At 53.1% G+C, this 15710-nt stretch overlaps 1 protein-coding gene across 4 annotated transcripts in view; it reads left to right on the top strand.

The window, feature by feature from the left end:
* RBM20 (RNA binding motif protein 20) overlaps positions 1-15710 on the top strand; it is a 217576-nt gene that overhangs the window by 194616 nt on the left and 7250 nt on the right. For all 4 annotated transcript variants that reach the window (XM_008270500.4, XM_051823573.2, XM_070057233.1 and 1 more), the window contains exons 10-12: positions 3739-3843; positions 6076-6742; positions 8213-8347. In XM_008270500.4, coding sequence (XP_008268722.3) covers positions 3739-3843; positions 6076-6742; positions 8213-8347 — 907 coding nt within the window. The remainder of the gene's footprint in view (positions 1-3738; positions 3844-6075; positions 6743-8212; positions 8348-15710) is intronic.

The following is a 15710-nucleotide window of genomic DNA, read 5'->3' as shown; positions in this document are numbered from 1 at the left end:
GTGCTTGGACCCCTGTCCTCACGTGGGAGACCTGGAAGAAGCTCCTGGCTCCTGGATACCAGGACTGTCCATCTAAATTGGTGCACACTATGGGTCATCCCAAGAGCCCAAAGCAGAAGGAGTCTCAGGTAGCCCCGTGTGTTTCCCATAAATCTGTCCGCCTGCTTGGTTCTACCTTGCATAGTCCCTAAGTGGGGTTGGTAGGGATTCAGGGCCCCCGGCAGACTGTTTCTGGGGAATCAGAGCTGGGCAGCCCAACTCACTGAGTTGGAATAACAGCAAAACAATGAGTTTTCTGCCCCATTCTCAAAAATCTGTATTATGAACTCTGTAAAAAACAGGTCTCCATGGGGTTGCCCCAGAGTCAGATATGACGCAGCAGCTGAACTTGGGAGTGAAGGCAGCAGGGCTGAGCTACAGCCTTTCTTCTACCCCCCCAGACCCCCGCCACCCACATTGGCGCCCACTGCTCTGCTGAGGAGCCCCAGCCCAGAAGTCCTGCTGCCTGCTGCTCATCCCTGTGTCTTCATTTGTGGCAGCATCTCCAAGTGCGCCCCTGGCAACTGTGTAAGATCTCAGCCCAGCCCACTTCTTTTTTTTTTTTTTTTTTTTTTTTGGACAGGCAGAGTGGATAGTGAGAGAGAGAGACAGAGAGAAAGGTCTTCCTTTTGCCGTTGGTTCACCCTCCAATGGCCGCCGCGGCTGGCGCGCTGTGGCCAGCGCACCGCGCTGATCCGAAGCCAGGAGCCAGGTGCTTCTCCTGGTCTCCCATGGGGTGCAGGGCCCAAGCACTTGGGCCATCCTCCACTGCCTTCCCGGGCCACAGCAGAGAGCTGGCCTGGAAGAGGGGCAACCAGGACAGAATCCGGCACCCTGACCGGGACTAGAACCTGTGGTGTTGGTGCCGCAAGTGGAGGATTAGCCTAGTGAGCCGCGGCACCAGCCATGCCTAACCCACTTCTCTCCTTTCTCCGCTTTCCTGTTTTGGGTAGCACTTTCACCTACTTTCTGTCTTTTTTTTTTTTAAGGTTTATTTATTTGAGAGGCAGAGTTACAGACAGAGAGAAGGAGAGACAGAGACTGGTCTTCCAGCCGTTGATTCACTCCCCAAGTGACTACAACGGCTGGAGCTGGGCTGATCTGAAGCCAGGAGCCAGGAGCTTCTTCCAGGTCTCCCATGTGGGTACAGGGGCCCAAGTACTTGGACCATCTTCCACTGCTTTCCCAGGCCATTAGCAGGGAGCTGGATGGGAAGTGGAGCCGCCAGGACATGAAATGGTGCCCATATGGGATGCTGGCACTGCAGGTGGAGGCTTAACCTACTACACCACAGCACCAGCCACCTACTGTCTGTTTTATTTAATGTGTGTCCTTATTCCCACCACCCTCTGCGTGTCACCTCCAGGAGGCAGGAGTTTTGTATCCTGTGTCCCCAGCTCCAGAGTGGACACTCAACAGTTTTCCAGTGAAGGGTGGAGGATTGAACCTAGACTCTGAAGGCAAAGACCTGGCTCCTAGAACCAGTCCCACCCTGTTCTTCTCTACCTCAGTTTTCTTGTTATTAGAATGGGTGTGACCCAGGCCGTGGTAGCTTGTTAATGAGCTTGTGCTCATTAGGAACCCTGAGATCTCTGGAGAAAGTACATGGTGTAGCCAGTTTGTGCTTCTGGGTGTTTGTGGTGGCCATGTCCATGCATGATGGCCAGCCTTGAGTCCAGGACCACAGGAGAGGCGGGAACAGGATCCAGTGTTGGAGACCTGGACGCCATGTAGTGATGCCGGAGCAGACGACACGAGTGTGGCCGAGTGGGAGTGATGGGACCGAGGCAGGCTGAGGCTGTGTTGCCTGTCTGATGGGGGTGGCCGGCCACTGCTCAGCTCTGTTCCATAGCTGCCAATCAGGATTATGTGTCCTGTGCCAAAAGATCCCTATTTTCTTAGAGCAAGACGGGGCCCGAACATTGTGGTCTGAGGGCTGCCGTGGGAAGCTGGGGACAAGGGTGTGTTTATCTGTTCCTCTGAAGGTGCTGCTCTCACCGGGAAGTGATCCCAGGGCTCCCCAGTTTCCTTTCCTGCAGGAAGGAAGAGCAGGGCTCTGCCTGCTTTGGGGGGAGGGGAGCTTTTGGCGCAGCCTCTCCTAGCTTGATCTGGAGGGAGTCTCTTTACAGTGCGGGCTAGGAGTGTGGCTGCACGAGCTGCTTGCAAAGGGTGAGGGTAGGACAGGCCCCTGAGTGTCCAGGCAGGTGAAGGAGTGGCTTCCGCAGCCTCACCAGGTACTCGCAGCTGTTGTCTTGCGCACTTAGCCAGAAGACTTCCGCAAAGCTTTCCGTGGAATCTTCTGCTCCAGACACTGGAAAGAGTGAGGGTTTGTGGACTGGAACCATCTGTCCCCGTCAGTACAACAGGCTAAACCAGTCAGCCCTGAATTCCTGCCCCAACTGGCTCCTGTCCTCATGAGGCTGTGTCTGGTGATGAGACATCAGAACCAGAGTCATTTCCTTTGAACCAACCCCAGCTGAAAACATCGAGAAAATGCAGGGTGCCCCTGAGGAGGCCTGGGAGTAGTTGTGGATTTGGTAGCCAAAGTTTAAGTCACGGGAGAATCTCCCAGAAACTTCTACAGCGGGGTTGGCAAATGTTCTCTGCAAGGGACCAGATGATAAACATGTTAGTCTGTGCAGGGCAAGGCAAAACTGGGGATCTTAGACGGGCGCTTACATGATTGTTTAAAAGATAGCTGTTTAAAATTAGAAAATCCCCCCTTAGCTCCCAGACTGTACACACATTGGGGGAGGGGGCAGTTGTCAGGTTTGTTCCATGGACTACAGCTTGGTAGCCCTGTTTTAAAGGCTGGTGAGGCCCTCATTCTGAAACTCAACACCTGCTCCCAGTTGCTCAATGTCACACACATAGGCACTATCCTGAGAAAGAGAGGAGTGCTCGTTTGAACTGTAGCGCTGAGACAGAGACAGCGTTGAGTGACAGCTCCCTTCCTACTCACGGTGGCCTGAATGTGATTTTCTAGAGACTGACAGACATACCTCTTTCACTCCCCAAATGCCCACAGCAACCAGGGCTAGGCCAAGCCAAAGTTGGGAACCTGGAACTCCATCCAGCTCTCCCACATGGGTGGCAATGTCCCAGCTACTTAAGCAATCATTTGCTGCCACCCCTCCAGGGTGTGCATTAGTAGGTAGCTACAACAGAAGCAAAGCTGGGACTGCAACCCAGCACTCTGATCTGGAATGCATGTGTCCCCAGCTATGCCCAAGACTCACCCCTGAGTGGGAGGTTGTGTGTTTTGTTTGTTTGTTTGTTTGTTTTAGCAGTCAAGGCAGCTCTGTTGGGAAAATGCCATCTTATGTCCAACCCCAGGGTCTCTGGCTCTAGAGTCATTTCACCCTTGACTTCTTCTACTCACCCTTACTGCAAAAAAAAGTACCTAGTTTCCCCGCTAATGACATCTGGCCAGCCATCAGAGACAGCTCTCTGCCTCCATTTGCCTGTGTGACTGTGAACAGCTACTTAGCCTCTCTGAGCCACAGTTTGCTCCCTTATAAAACCAAGATGACCAGTGCAGCTGCCTCCGAGGGTTCTGTGAGGGGACGGAAGGTGACGTCCGCAGCCGTGTCTGACAGCGGCGAGCCGCGCTCAGAATCATGCTTCCTTCTGCTGCTCTCGCTCTTCCCCGCCATTGTTCACTGCTGATTTGGTTTTTTCTGATCTTCTTTTGGTAAGGCTGGAAAAGAGGAACAAGACAGCGCAGAAGAAAGCCCTGCATCCGTGGGCAGACAGGAGAAAGAAGCAGAGGCCTCTGACCCAGAAGACACGAGGACAAAGAAGGTAAAGCGTGCCCTGGTTTCTCGCAGCGTTGTCACGTCTGCCCTGCGGCTGCTGGCCCTGGGTCTCAGGGGTGTCCCCAGCGTGGTTCCAATGAAGGAGCTAATGGAGGAATGGATTTGCCTGGGATCTTCTGACAGCCTTGACTGATCTCCCGACCCCCATGCCTCGTCTCTGCCTCCCTCTCCAGAGTTTGGCTGTGCTCCTGAGAGGCAGCACGCACTCAAAAGAGACTCAGGCTCCAGAGCCAGGCTCCTGAAATAGGCAGGTCCCACTTCTGGTGCTCGAGCTGGGGCCCTGACCTCAGCAGGCCCAGGCCTGGGATTAGCAAGGCATCTACTGTGCTTGTAAAGATGACTTTACTTAATTAAAATGCAAATCCCAGTTGCAGACCTCCTGGGCTGGGGCTGCCGCAGCAACCAGCAATGTCCTTGGCACGTGGCCAGCTCCACGCCTTCCCGATCAGGAGAGGTGGGGGTGGTGGGTGTCGTCCTCACTCTGTCCATGAGTCTGTGGGCTGCTGGGGCACCAAGGGCGCTGTTCCAGGAGGGGCCGAGGGACAGCCTTGGTTATGGGATTGCACCCTGGCTGGGGGGAATCGGGATTTTTGTGTGTGTGTGAGGGAGTTGGTCACAGTTCCAGTGAGTGGCCATCCACGTGCAAAGAAGTAGCTCCAGAAAGTGTTATTTTATTATTATTATGTTTTTACAGTTGCAAACTTCATACACTTCACAATACAACTTTAGGAACATGGTGATTCTTCCCACTGTGGCCGCCCTCCCACCCATATTCCCACCCCTGTTCCTCCTCCCTCTCTTACTCCCACTCTTATTTTTTACTGAGATTTATTTTCAGTTGACTTTATACACATATGTTTAAGGTAAGTAAAGAGATCAACAAATAGTATGAAAAAAAAACTCTTCCTCAACAGTCAAGATAAGGGCTGTTCCAGTCATTATTTCTCAAAGTGTCAATTTCACTTCTACAGATTGCCTTTTGGTGCTCTATTAGTTATCACAGGTCAGGGGGAACATATGGTATTTGTCCCTTTGGGACTGGCTTATTTCACCAAGTATGATGTTTTCCAGATTCATCCATTTTGTTGTAAATGACTGTTCTTCATTTTTTTTTACCACTGAGTAGTATTCCATGGTGTATATATCCCATAATTTCTTTATCCAGTCTTCAGTTGACAGGCATTTGGATTGATTCGTGTCTTAGCTATTAAGAATTGAGCTACAATAAACATGGGGATACAGATAACTCTTTCATATGCTGACTTCATTTCCCTTGGGTAAATTCCCAGCAGTGGGATGGCTGGGTCATATGGTAGGTCTATATTCAGATTTCTGAGGTATCTCCATACTGTCTACACAGAGGCTGAACCAGTTTACATTCCCACCAGCAGTGGATTAGGGTGCCTTTTCCCTGCATCCTCACCAGCATTTGTTGTTTGTTGATTTCTGTATGAAAGCCATTCTAACTGGGGTGAGGTGAAACCTCATTGTGGTTTTGATTTGCATTTCCCTGATGGCTAGTGATCCTGAGCATTTTTTCATGTGTCTGTTGGCCATTTGGATTTCTTCTTTTGAAAAATGTTAAACTCCTTTGCCCATTTCTTAACTGTGTCATTTGTTTTGTTGTTGCTGAGTTTCTTGATCTCTTTATATAATCTGGTTATTAATCCTTTATCAGTTGCATAGTTTGCAAATAATTTCTTCTATTCTGTCGGTTACCTCTTCACTTTCCTAAGTGCTTCTTTGCAGTATAGAAGCTTCTCAATTTGATGTAATCCCATGTGTGAATTTGGGCTTTGATTGCTTATGCTTTTGGGGTCTTTTCCAAGAACTCTTTGCCTGTGCCAATGTCTTAGACAGTTTCCCCAGTGTTCTCTAATGTGTTTAGAGTTCTAACTTAATCGTCTATTAATTCAAAAGCTATTTATTGAGCACCTGTTATGTGCCAGAGGCTGGAATTCTTTGTGTCACTGTAACCACGGTGGCCTAAGCACCAAGGGCTCCCTGCAAATCTGGTGCCGCGTTGAGCATCTTTCTGAGGATGAGCCACAGATACGGGGCTAGAGTGTGTCATGGCTCCCAATTTCCCAGTCGTTCCCAGAGGGAAGGAAGAATGCTCGGAAGCTTTCTGGTATGAGGGGTCCTTGCAGACAAGGGTTGTGCCTTCTGATCAATGCCTTCAGCCACCCTCTGACCTCTGCTCTGTATTTTTATCCAGGAGCAAGACTGGGAGAGTGGAAGTGAGACTGAGGGGGAGAGCTGGTATCCCACGAACATGGAGGAGCTGGTCACAGTGGACGAGGTGGGGGAAGAAGAAGATTTTATCATGGAGCCAGACATCCCAGAGCTGGAAGAAATCGTGCCCCAGGACCAGAAAGACAAAATCTGCCCTGAAACATGTCTCTGTGTGGCAACCAGCACCTTGGACCTGGACTTGGCCCAGGATTTCGCGGAGGAAGGAGTGAAGCCCTTGGGGAGTGGGGCTGCGGAAATGAGCCTGAAGCCGCCCAGACAACTGCCTTCTGCTGCGACGAGCTGTCCCAGTGACATGGACGTGGAAACGCCTGGCCTAAATCTGGATGCTGAGCGGAAGCCAGCTGAATGCGAGACCGGCCTCTCACTGGAGGACTCAGATTGCTACGAGAAGGAGGCAAAGGGAACGGAGGGCTCAGATGTTCATCCGGCCCCTCCAGTCCAGCAAATGTCGTCCCCCAAGCCAGCAGAGGAGAGGCCCCGGCAGCCTAGCCCATTTCTCGATGACTGCAAGGCCAGGGGGACCCCCGAAGACGGGGCTTGTGGTGGAGGCAGCCCCCTGGAGGAGAAAGCCAGCCCCTCCACCGAGACCGACCTCCCAAGCCAGGCTTGCCAAGGAGTGTTGACCCAGGGTAACTACCTTCCCTTGTCTCGGTGGGTCGGGCGGGTCAGGCCACTGCTCACCCGAAGGCGGAGGTGCATGTGCAGGCCAGAGGAAGGCTGCGGTGCCCCCCGGGGTTACAGTGGTGTGGGGGAGAGGGGCACAGAGAGTGAGCAAGCACCAGAGGGGAGCCTCGGAGAGCCTGGCTAACCTGCTTGAGCTTCCAGGCCAGTGGAGTGAAGGAAATCGGCTAGGAGGTCACGTGTGTTCTGGGAAGCGCTCTAGGACAGGACAGACTTTTCTGCATTAAGGAACCCAGGTGGACTTGGACAGAGAAAAATGTGCTCAAGTTCACAGCAGAAGGAGCTGGGGTTCCTCGGATCAGCCCCAAGACCCCTTTTACCTGACACGCAGAGCCCACCCAGGCTGTGGTTCCTGGGGTGGGTGTGTGGGAGGCAAGCAGGGAGGGGTTGGGGAAAGGACAGGGCGTCATCCCCAAGGAGTATGGCTTGCTCCCCTTCTCGCTGCCGCAGAGCCATTTCTCTCCAGGGTCTGGCAGTGACACAAGACTTGTCCCAGGATCTCTTCCGCGCAAGGTGATGTTGTGTCTATGCCTGGCTCTGTGACATCATGAAAGAGAGAGTTTAAAATAGGCTCAGCCCGGGGTTCTCTGCCAAGTGGAAACCAAGCTCCATCAAGGGCTCTAGGGGAGGGCAGGCGGGAGGGAGTGGAGCCCTGGAGACTGTCACAGTGAGAACGCCCCGAGATTCGCTGCATAGAAAGCCTCCACACAGGGGAGGTCAAGGCAGGATGGGGGGTGGGGGAGCGGGGGTCGGGATTCTGCAGAAAAGCCTTAAAAAGAAACCTTTCAACCCGGAGCCTCATGGACAGCACCAAGTGGTAGGTGACCTGGAGGCTCAGGCTTCCTTCCATGTCAGGCTGACCCGAGCTGTTTTTCATCTGCCTGGATGAGTCTCCATGGAAACTCTACCACGAGCTGCCTAGAGAGACGCCGAGGCCCGGCTCTGCCTGGAAGAGGCCAGGATCAGGCAGGAGAGACATTTTCCCCCTCGCTCTGTTGTGAACCCCTTGTGGTTTGCAGCTTGGGTCTCAGCTCGTGCCTGTGAGTGCTCCCTGTGCTCTCTATGGTGACACTGGAGTGGCCGTTCTTGCCAGCCCCAGTAGACATCTGTACAGTTTTTGCCCTTTTTATAATTCCTCTGCCTGCAGAGATGGAATGAGACGGAGCTGGGGGTGGGGCAGAAGAGGGGCATCGGCAGCCCACACTCTGTGGGCCAAGTGCAAAGACTTGGGCGTGTGGCATTCTGGGAAGGCTCCTGATGATAGCGCTTGGTTCTAATTTGCAGTCATCACTGTAGCCTCATGAGATTAGGCATCTAGAGACAACTCCCAGCCACACCGTTCCCAGGGCGTGCACCTGCAGGGACTCTCTGAGACGTGTGTGCTCCAATAGCCCCTTGCCTTGGCTCCTGTTTTACAGAAAACCCCAGGTACCTGGAAGTGAAATCTCTGGACACGAGGGCCCCGGAATACACTGAAGCGGAGCTGAAGCAGCCCATTTCGTTGCCGTCCTGGGAGCCAGAGGATGTGTTTAGTGAGCTCAGCATTCCTCTAGGTAGGTGATGTAACTGTTCTCCCTAAAGCCCAGCTCCAGGAAATTGCAGTCCACAGCAGCTTCTAAGAGCTTGAGAGGGCGTTGCCCATGTTGTTGTTGTCGTGTTTTTAACATGTGATACAATAACCTAATTTTACAAGGTGCCAGAAGTTTCGTGCCGTTTCAGTCTCCCCTGGTTGACCACATACTCTCTGGGGAGCAGGCCTTGGGCAGCAGCACCCTGGCACTCAGCTAACACAGGCCTGTTTGTCTTGTTGGCTAACGTGGTCTTCTTGACCACACAGCCTCGTGCAGATAGAGAGGCGGAGGCCCCACGGCCTCCACAGTCAACAGAAATGAGCCTCTCCTGCTGCTGTCTCCCTTCCCCGCTTGCCCAGCCGTTCCCAGACCAATACTACAATTTTTTTCTCTTTGAGGCAATGAATAGACTGTGTTTTAGGCAGGTCCTGGGTGGTTGACAGAGGGAGCATTGAACACAGAGACTGGGGCCCTGTCCTTCCTATTCCGTTTATGGGGCACTGTGTGACTGTTTTCTCAGGTAGGTCAGTCCCAGCTTGAGCCTTGATTTCCTCATATGTGCCACGGAATTGGAGCAAACCGGTGGCTTTCAGTGGGGCAGGTATTGGGGGTGGGGTGGGGTTCACTCACTGAATCACTGAGGCCACATTTCCAGGGGGGAGAACCAAGCAGAGTCTCTGGGTAGGGGTAAAGGTGCTTCCCTGGGAGAGTCCGGAGTAGCTCCCACTCCAGCCTGCGTCATCTCTGAGTGTGCACCTTGGCTCTGAGAGATTGGAAGGCGATGAGATAAAGGAGTCACAGCAGCTGTCCAGAGAGCGAGCCTGGGACAGGGCCGCGTGGGCAGCTGAGAGGCTGGTGTGTCTGAGAAGCTCTGGGGTGGCTGCTCTTCCAGGCTGGGGCTCCTCGCCATGGAGGCCCCCCTTCCCATCCAGGTTCCTCTTCCCTCTGTTCTTTTTCTTCTCCTCTTAAAAAAAAAAACCCTCTGTTTTCCCCTCATTTTTGTGGGGTCAGGTGTAGAGAAAAACCATTTTTTGTAAAGTGGTAGATGTGCTGCACAGTATCTTCCAAGATAAAAATTTAAAAAGGAGAAATGAAGGGAGGAAGGAGCAAAGAAAAGAAGGGAGAGAAGAAGAGAGGGAAGAGAGGAGGAAGGAAGGGAGGGGAGGAGGGAAGGAGGCCGACAGACCTTAGAATGAACTGCAAGGGCCTGGGTTTTTAACCCTGGGAAGTCTCTAAACAGCTGCATAGGCTGCCTTTTGGGAGAGGAGATGATTCACTCAGGCAGCAAATACAGGGCTAGGCCTGCAGGGGAACCAGTCTCTTGTCATCCAAGAACTTGGAATCAGATGAGTCAGCAAAAATTGGGAGTAAATTCTACCAACATAATTCATGTCTTCACTAGAAAAAAATATGAGTATTACTAATGAGTTAAAAAATAAGAGGCATATACAGTCAGTAAGAAAGGTGTCGCCCGTTCCCACAGTCCCTCCAGGATCTTCCCACAAAGGAAGGATCGCTAGAGACGTATCATGTTCTGCAGTTTGCTTTTTTCACGTCACAGTGGATAACAGAGATCTCTTCTTAGAGGATGCCTTATTTTATGCTATTATTCCTTCTTTTTTTTTTTTTAAGAGTTATTTGTTTGAAAGGCAGAGTGACAGAGAGAGAGAGGAGAGACAGAGAGATAGAGACCTTGTATCTGCTGGTTCACTCTCCAAATAGCCGCAACAGCTAGAACTGAGCCAGGCCAAAGCCAGGAGCCAGGAGCTTCTTCCGGGTCTCCCACATGGGTAAGCGGCCCAAGCACTTGGACCATCTTCCACTGCTTTCCGCGGCCACTAGCAGGAAGCTGGATTGTAAATAGAGCAGCCGGGACACGAACCATCTCCCATATGGTGTTTTGTTTTGTTTTTTTTTTTTTTTTTTTTTTGACAGAGTGGACAGTGAGAGAGAGAGAGACAGAGAGAAAGGTCTTCCTTTTGCCGTTGGTTCACCCTCCAATGGCTGCCGCGGCCGGCACGTTGTGGCCGGCGCATTGTGCTGATCCAAAGCCAGGAGCCAGGTGCTTCTCCTGGTCTCCCATGCGGGTGCACGGCCCAAGGACTTGGGCCACCCTCCACTGCACTCCGGGCCATAGCAGAGAGCTGGCCTGGAAGAGGGGCAGCCGGGACAGAATCTGGCACCCCGACTGGGACTAGAACCCGGGGCATCGGTGCCGCAAGTGGAGGATTAGCCTATTGAGTCATGGCGCTGGCCAGCAGGCCAGTGTTTTAACCTCCTAAGCCACAGTGCTGGCCCTATTCAGAGAGAGGAGAGAGAAAAGAGAGAGAGAAGAGAGAGAGAAAAGAGAGAGAGAGAGGAGAGAGAGAGAGGAGAGAGAGAGAGAGAGAGATCTTCCATCCGCTGATTCACTCCCCACATGGAATGGCCGCAATGACTGGAGTGGATCAGGACAAACACTGGAGTCAAAAACTTCATCTGGGTCTGCAAGGGCCCAGTAGTGTGTGGCTGGGGCCCAGTCGAGCCGTCTTCCACTGCTTTTCCCAGGCCTTTAGCAGGGAGCTGGTTCAGAAGTAGAGCAGTCGGGACAAGAACCGGTGCCCGTGAGGGAAGTGAGCGCAGCAGGCAGTGGCCTTACCTGCTGCGCCACAACGCTGGCCCCACAGACGTTCCTTCTGAAAAGATTCACTGTGCATTCCTGGTCCCTTCTGCTCCTGGAGACCGTGTAGGTTGTTTTCAGTTTTTCCCATTGCGAGAACACTGCAGTAACTATGCTTGTGTTTCCTTCGCTCACCGTGCAGGCCTCCTAGTGCTTCCTGTATCTTGTCTCGCTTGGCCCTCTCAAGACACCTGTAAGACAGGCCATTGTTTCATGCCTCTTTTATAGATCAGAAATCTGAGAAGTAGCATCACACAGCTAACGGCTGGCAGGGGCAGGAGCGAGGACGCAAGCCCCTGAGTCTGATTCTGGAGCTACGTTCCTACTTGCTAAGCTTTGCTGCCTTGCACGTGTGCGCTGTGAGATACTCTCTGCACTTGCCAGTGCTTCTGCGAGACAGCGTCCTGCACCTTAAATTCTCGTGACAGCAGCCAAATTGCACTGCACAAAGGCCATGCTAGTTTTCTCTGTGACCTTGGGAGCGCATTCCCATCTTCCACCTCCGTGCCAGCATCACACGTTATCTGTCTTTTGTCTGTGCGAGCCTGTTAGTAGGAAAATGATGTCTCATTTTGGTTTTCTGGAAACAGCTCTATCGGTGTGATTGACCATTGTGAAGTGTGCGGTTTGACATACGTGTGTACCCGAGAGACCATGAGCAAGACCAAGACAGGGAGCGTGTGCTACTCTGTGATCCCTCCCTCCCCTCGCCTCAGGCCCCCGCTCACCGCTGACCTGCTTTCCACCACCAAGTATTTGCGTTTTCTAGAGCTGACTGTGGAGGGGGTTCTACAGTGCGTCCTGGTTTTGCCTGGCTTCTTTCGCTCAGCATAATTGGCATTCGTCTGTATGGGTGAGCGTATCAGTAGTCCACGTCTTCCCTCGTTGAGCAGGATTGGGCCATAGATGTGGGTGTACCACGCTCTGTTTATTCATTCACGGGTTGATGGGCATTTAGGTTGTGTTTGGCTTGGAGCATTGCAGATTGTGCATGTTCGTGGTCTTTGCTTGACCTTGAGACTCCACAGAGAAGAGGCACAATCCTATCGTGTGCACTCGACAGGTGGGGGCACTCAAGTCTAGACACTTCCCCAAGATCTCATAGGAAGTCCAGGCCAGAGCTCAGGGTTCTGTTCTCAGACCGCTCTGCTCGCCAGTTCCTCCGGCTCCGGCAGCAGCAAGCGCAGGAGGTGAGGAGCACGGACCGTGGAATCTGATTCCCCGGGTTTGAGTCTCATCTCGGCCACTTGCTGGCTGGGTAACAAAAAGCAATTTATGTAACCTCTGCTTGGACTTCTTCAACTATGAAGCTGGGATTATAACAGAAGCCTTCCCGAGAGTTATTTTGAGGATTAAATGGAAAAATATTTGTTAGGTCTTAGTGCCTTCCAGAAGAGCATTTAATAAGGGTTTTCTGTTGTTACTGTTTGTTTATTGAGAACTACAGGAGTACTTCAAAAAGTTTGTGGAAAGTGGAATTGAAAGTTTATTATCGAACAAAATAGTTTTGAAATCCACGCATATAAAGAATCTTTTGAAAGTTCATGGAAATGCACATTATGCAGAAACTTTGCATGGATTTCATGATTTTTTTTTACACCAAAATATACTTCATTGCATTTTCCATGAACTTTGTGAAGTGCCCTTGTAGTGTGCTTCCTCTTACTGGGGCTGCATAACCTTCCCCTTCCAAGATTGGTCACTTAGGGAAGCTTTGTCCCTGTGGGACAGCAGGGAGGTGACATGAGGAGTGCCCAGGACCGGGTACCCCATGGGGAGAGGCCGATCCTGTTGCTTAGAGGCTGGGTCATGGTGGGGAAGGGCATGGCCCATGTGACTCAGGCCAGCTCTGGGTGGCCCTGGCCGGTGTGGGCCTGCTAAGACCTGCTCCTCTCAGATCCCAGTGTCACTGCCCCTGCCTGCAGTGCACAGAACACCCCCCGCCACTGCCATCCCAGTGCTGGCTTTACTAGGATGATGGAATTAAGTGGCTGCTGCCAGGAGCTATTATTAGAAGCCAAAAGCAGCTTTAATGATGGTACTTTACAACAGAGGCAGAGAGTGAGCACCAAGCAGCTCCAGAGCTCGTCACGGCCAAGGCAACACATGTGCTGCTGCTGCTTCAGGTCCCCTGCATCCCAGGGTGTCGCTGTGAGTGCTGAGGGGCCCGCAGCAACCCCGGGCTGTCCGGGGATTCTCCCTGCCTAGCTTCTGTTTTCCTGGGGCTGTCTTGTGACTCCCCGTACTGCCCTAACCTGCTGGACAGAGGCCAGGAAAAGTGGCAGGCTGCAGAGCCGGCTTCTGCAGGAGGCCGCTGCTCAGGCGGCTGGCTTCTGGGAGGGAAACATTCTGAACGGATGTTTCCTGAGCACTAGGCAAGATGATAGGTGCTTCCCCCTAACGACATGCGTGGTGTTACTGTTGCAGAGAGGTTTCAGACGTGCCTGGGGTCACACAGCACAAGTAAAACGCCTACATCTGTCTGATTCTAAATTCAGTGTTCTCTCCACTCCACCATGGCCCTGCCCCCTGGCCTCCCTCGTTTTTGCTTTCTTGCTTGTTGGTGGCGTTTTCGCCTGGGTGAAGTGAAATGCTGCCCTGAGCCCCACAGAGGGCAGTGGGGTCTTTGTTTAAAAGGCATGGATGCTGCCAACTCAATACCAGTGTCAGGCTCAGTGGACCCCCCCACCCCGAGGCAACTATACCCCTTCCCGGGGGTCCCAGGACAGGCCTTCAGCACCACCACCCCCACCTGGTTGGTGGATCCCGTGGGGTCTGAGTTGGGACCGAGGGCCTGGCTGGGCTCAGAGCTCTCAGCTCCCGGTGGAGCGGCTGCAAGAGGAAAAATTCTGCTTTGTTTAACATGGCTGGACCAGCACAAGGCAGGGCCAGGACCTGGGCATGAGGTGGAGGGGAGCAGGGCCGGGGCCACCTTCCCTACCTTTGCGGTGAGGGTGGGAAGAGCGGTTGGGGAGGGCCCTCTGGCCCCCTCCAGGCAGCGAGGCCTGAGCCCCTCACTTCTGGGGGCTGCTGCTGCCTGCTGAGGGCTCAAGGCTATGTGGCAGTTAGAGCAAGCTAGTTGAGGCCATAGGCCGCAAACCACAAGGCAGCGAGCAGCCAAGGCTGGCAGGGGCAGGCCTCCTGGCCCCTCCCCAGGGCTGCCCTTTCACACGCAGTGAAATGGAAAAAGGAGCTCTAATGACAAGGCTAGGCTGCGTCTCTAAGCCAGAGTCTTCCCGGCCCTGGGCTCTGTCCCTGGGTGGGAGGAGGGAGGAGGAGAGAGAAGGCAGAGCAGCCAGGATGTGGTCTTGTGGCTCAGGACCGCCCTCCCGGGGGGCGGGGGGAGGGGGACTTGCCTCTCCCTCACTGCCAGAGGTTGCCATGTGTCCCCTGCATGGGCGGATCTCAGTGTGGCCTGATCTCTGACGTTGCCACCCCCAGCAGAGCAGAGGGAGCAGCCAAGCCTGGCTACAGGTGCTACTCACACACAGGCAGTGGCCCCAGTGTGGTCCAAGCCCAGCCCTCTTGTTTCGCTCTGCAGTGGCTGCTGCTTTTCGCAGTCCTGCCGGCTCACCCCTTGCTGGAGCCGCACTACAGATGCCCTTGAGCAGGGTCCATGCTCTTCCAGGCAGGGAAACTGAACCCCAGGAGTGATTCACTGACTTGCCCCAAGATGCCTAGGTCCTCAGTGTCTGGGCGGGACCCTCTCAGACCTGGGCCTTCTCCACCCTGCTGACCACATCTCCAAGAGGAGACCACGTTGGCAGGTGTTGTGGTACAGGTTAAGCTGCCATCAGCAATGCTGGCATCCCATATGAGTGCAGGTGGGAGTCCCGGCTGCTCTGCTTCCGATTCAGCTCCCGCTAATGAACCTGAGAAAACAAAAGATGACTGAATACCTGGGCCCCGTCCAGCTACGTGAGAGACCCAGATGGAGTACCAGGCTCCTAGTTTCAACCTGACTCAGCCCTGGCTGTTGAAGCCACTTGGGGAGTGAACCAGCAGATGGAAGATCTCTCACTTGCTCTCTCTCTCTCTCTCTCTCATTCTCTCTCTCTGACTTGCCCTCTGTAAGTCCACCTTTCAAATAAATCAATAAATAAATCATTTTTGAGAAAAGGTTGGGGGTGAGGTGGAGAGAGGAGACTGTGTGACTGGCAGAACACCTCTTTGCAGAAACCCGAGCAGTCGCCCTTCAAAGATGAGCCCTCTGTTGTGACAGTCACTTCTCGATGCCTGGGGCCCATTGTCTCCCTCCCTTGAAATCAAAAGGCCTCCGGGAATTCTGGAAGTTACAGTTAGTGAGCCACACATTCACTGTGGCATTGACGGTTGGGACGTAAAGGCTGGAGGCAGGTAGAGAAATGTGCGCATTAGGAGAAAGGGAGGCACAGAGCTGCTTTAGGAGCTGGTTAAGACTGCCTGCAAAGGGCCCTGCCAGAGAGAAGCCACACAGAAAGAAATCCTGGGGTGGGCCTGGCTCTGGGTGGTTTTTTAGCCTCCCTTTGTGTGCAAGGTTTTCTTCAATGAACGTCATTCCTAAATAAACAGCAACCGTGACAGCAGAGAGGAGCATGGGCTAGAGACGTGAAATGCAAAACCCCCTTCCCCCTGCTCTGCCTACGAGGAGAAGATGGGGACAACCGTCCCCAAAGCTAGTGGCCGAGCCTTTAGTTGCTAGCACTC

This window comes from Oryctolagus cuniculus, chromosome 15 (genome assembly GCF_964237555.1).
Source record: "Oryctolagus cuniculus chromosome 15, mOryCun1.1, whole genome shotgun sequence".
Lineage (NCBI taxonomy): Eukaryota > Metazoa > Chordata > Mammalia > Lagomorpha > Leporidae > Oryctolagus > Oryctolagus cuniculus.
Note: the sequence above shows the minus strand (reverse complement) of the source record. Positions and strands in the feature narration are given on the sequence as shown.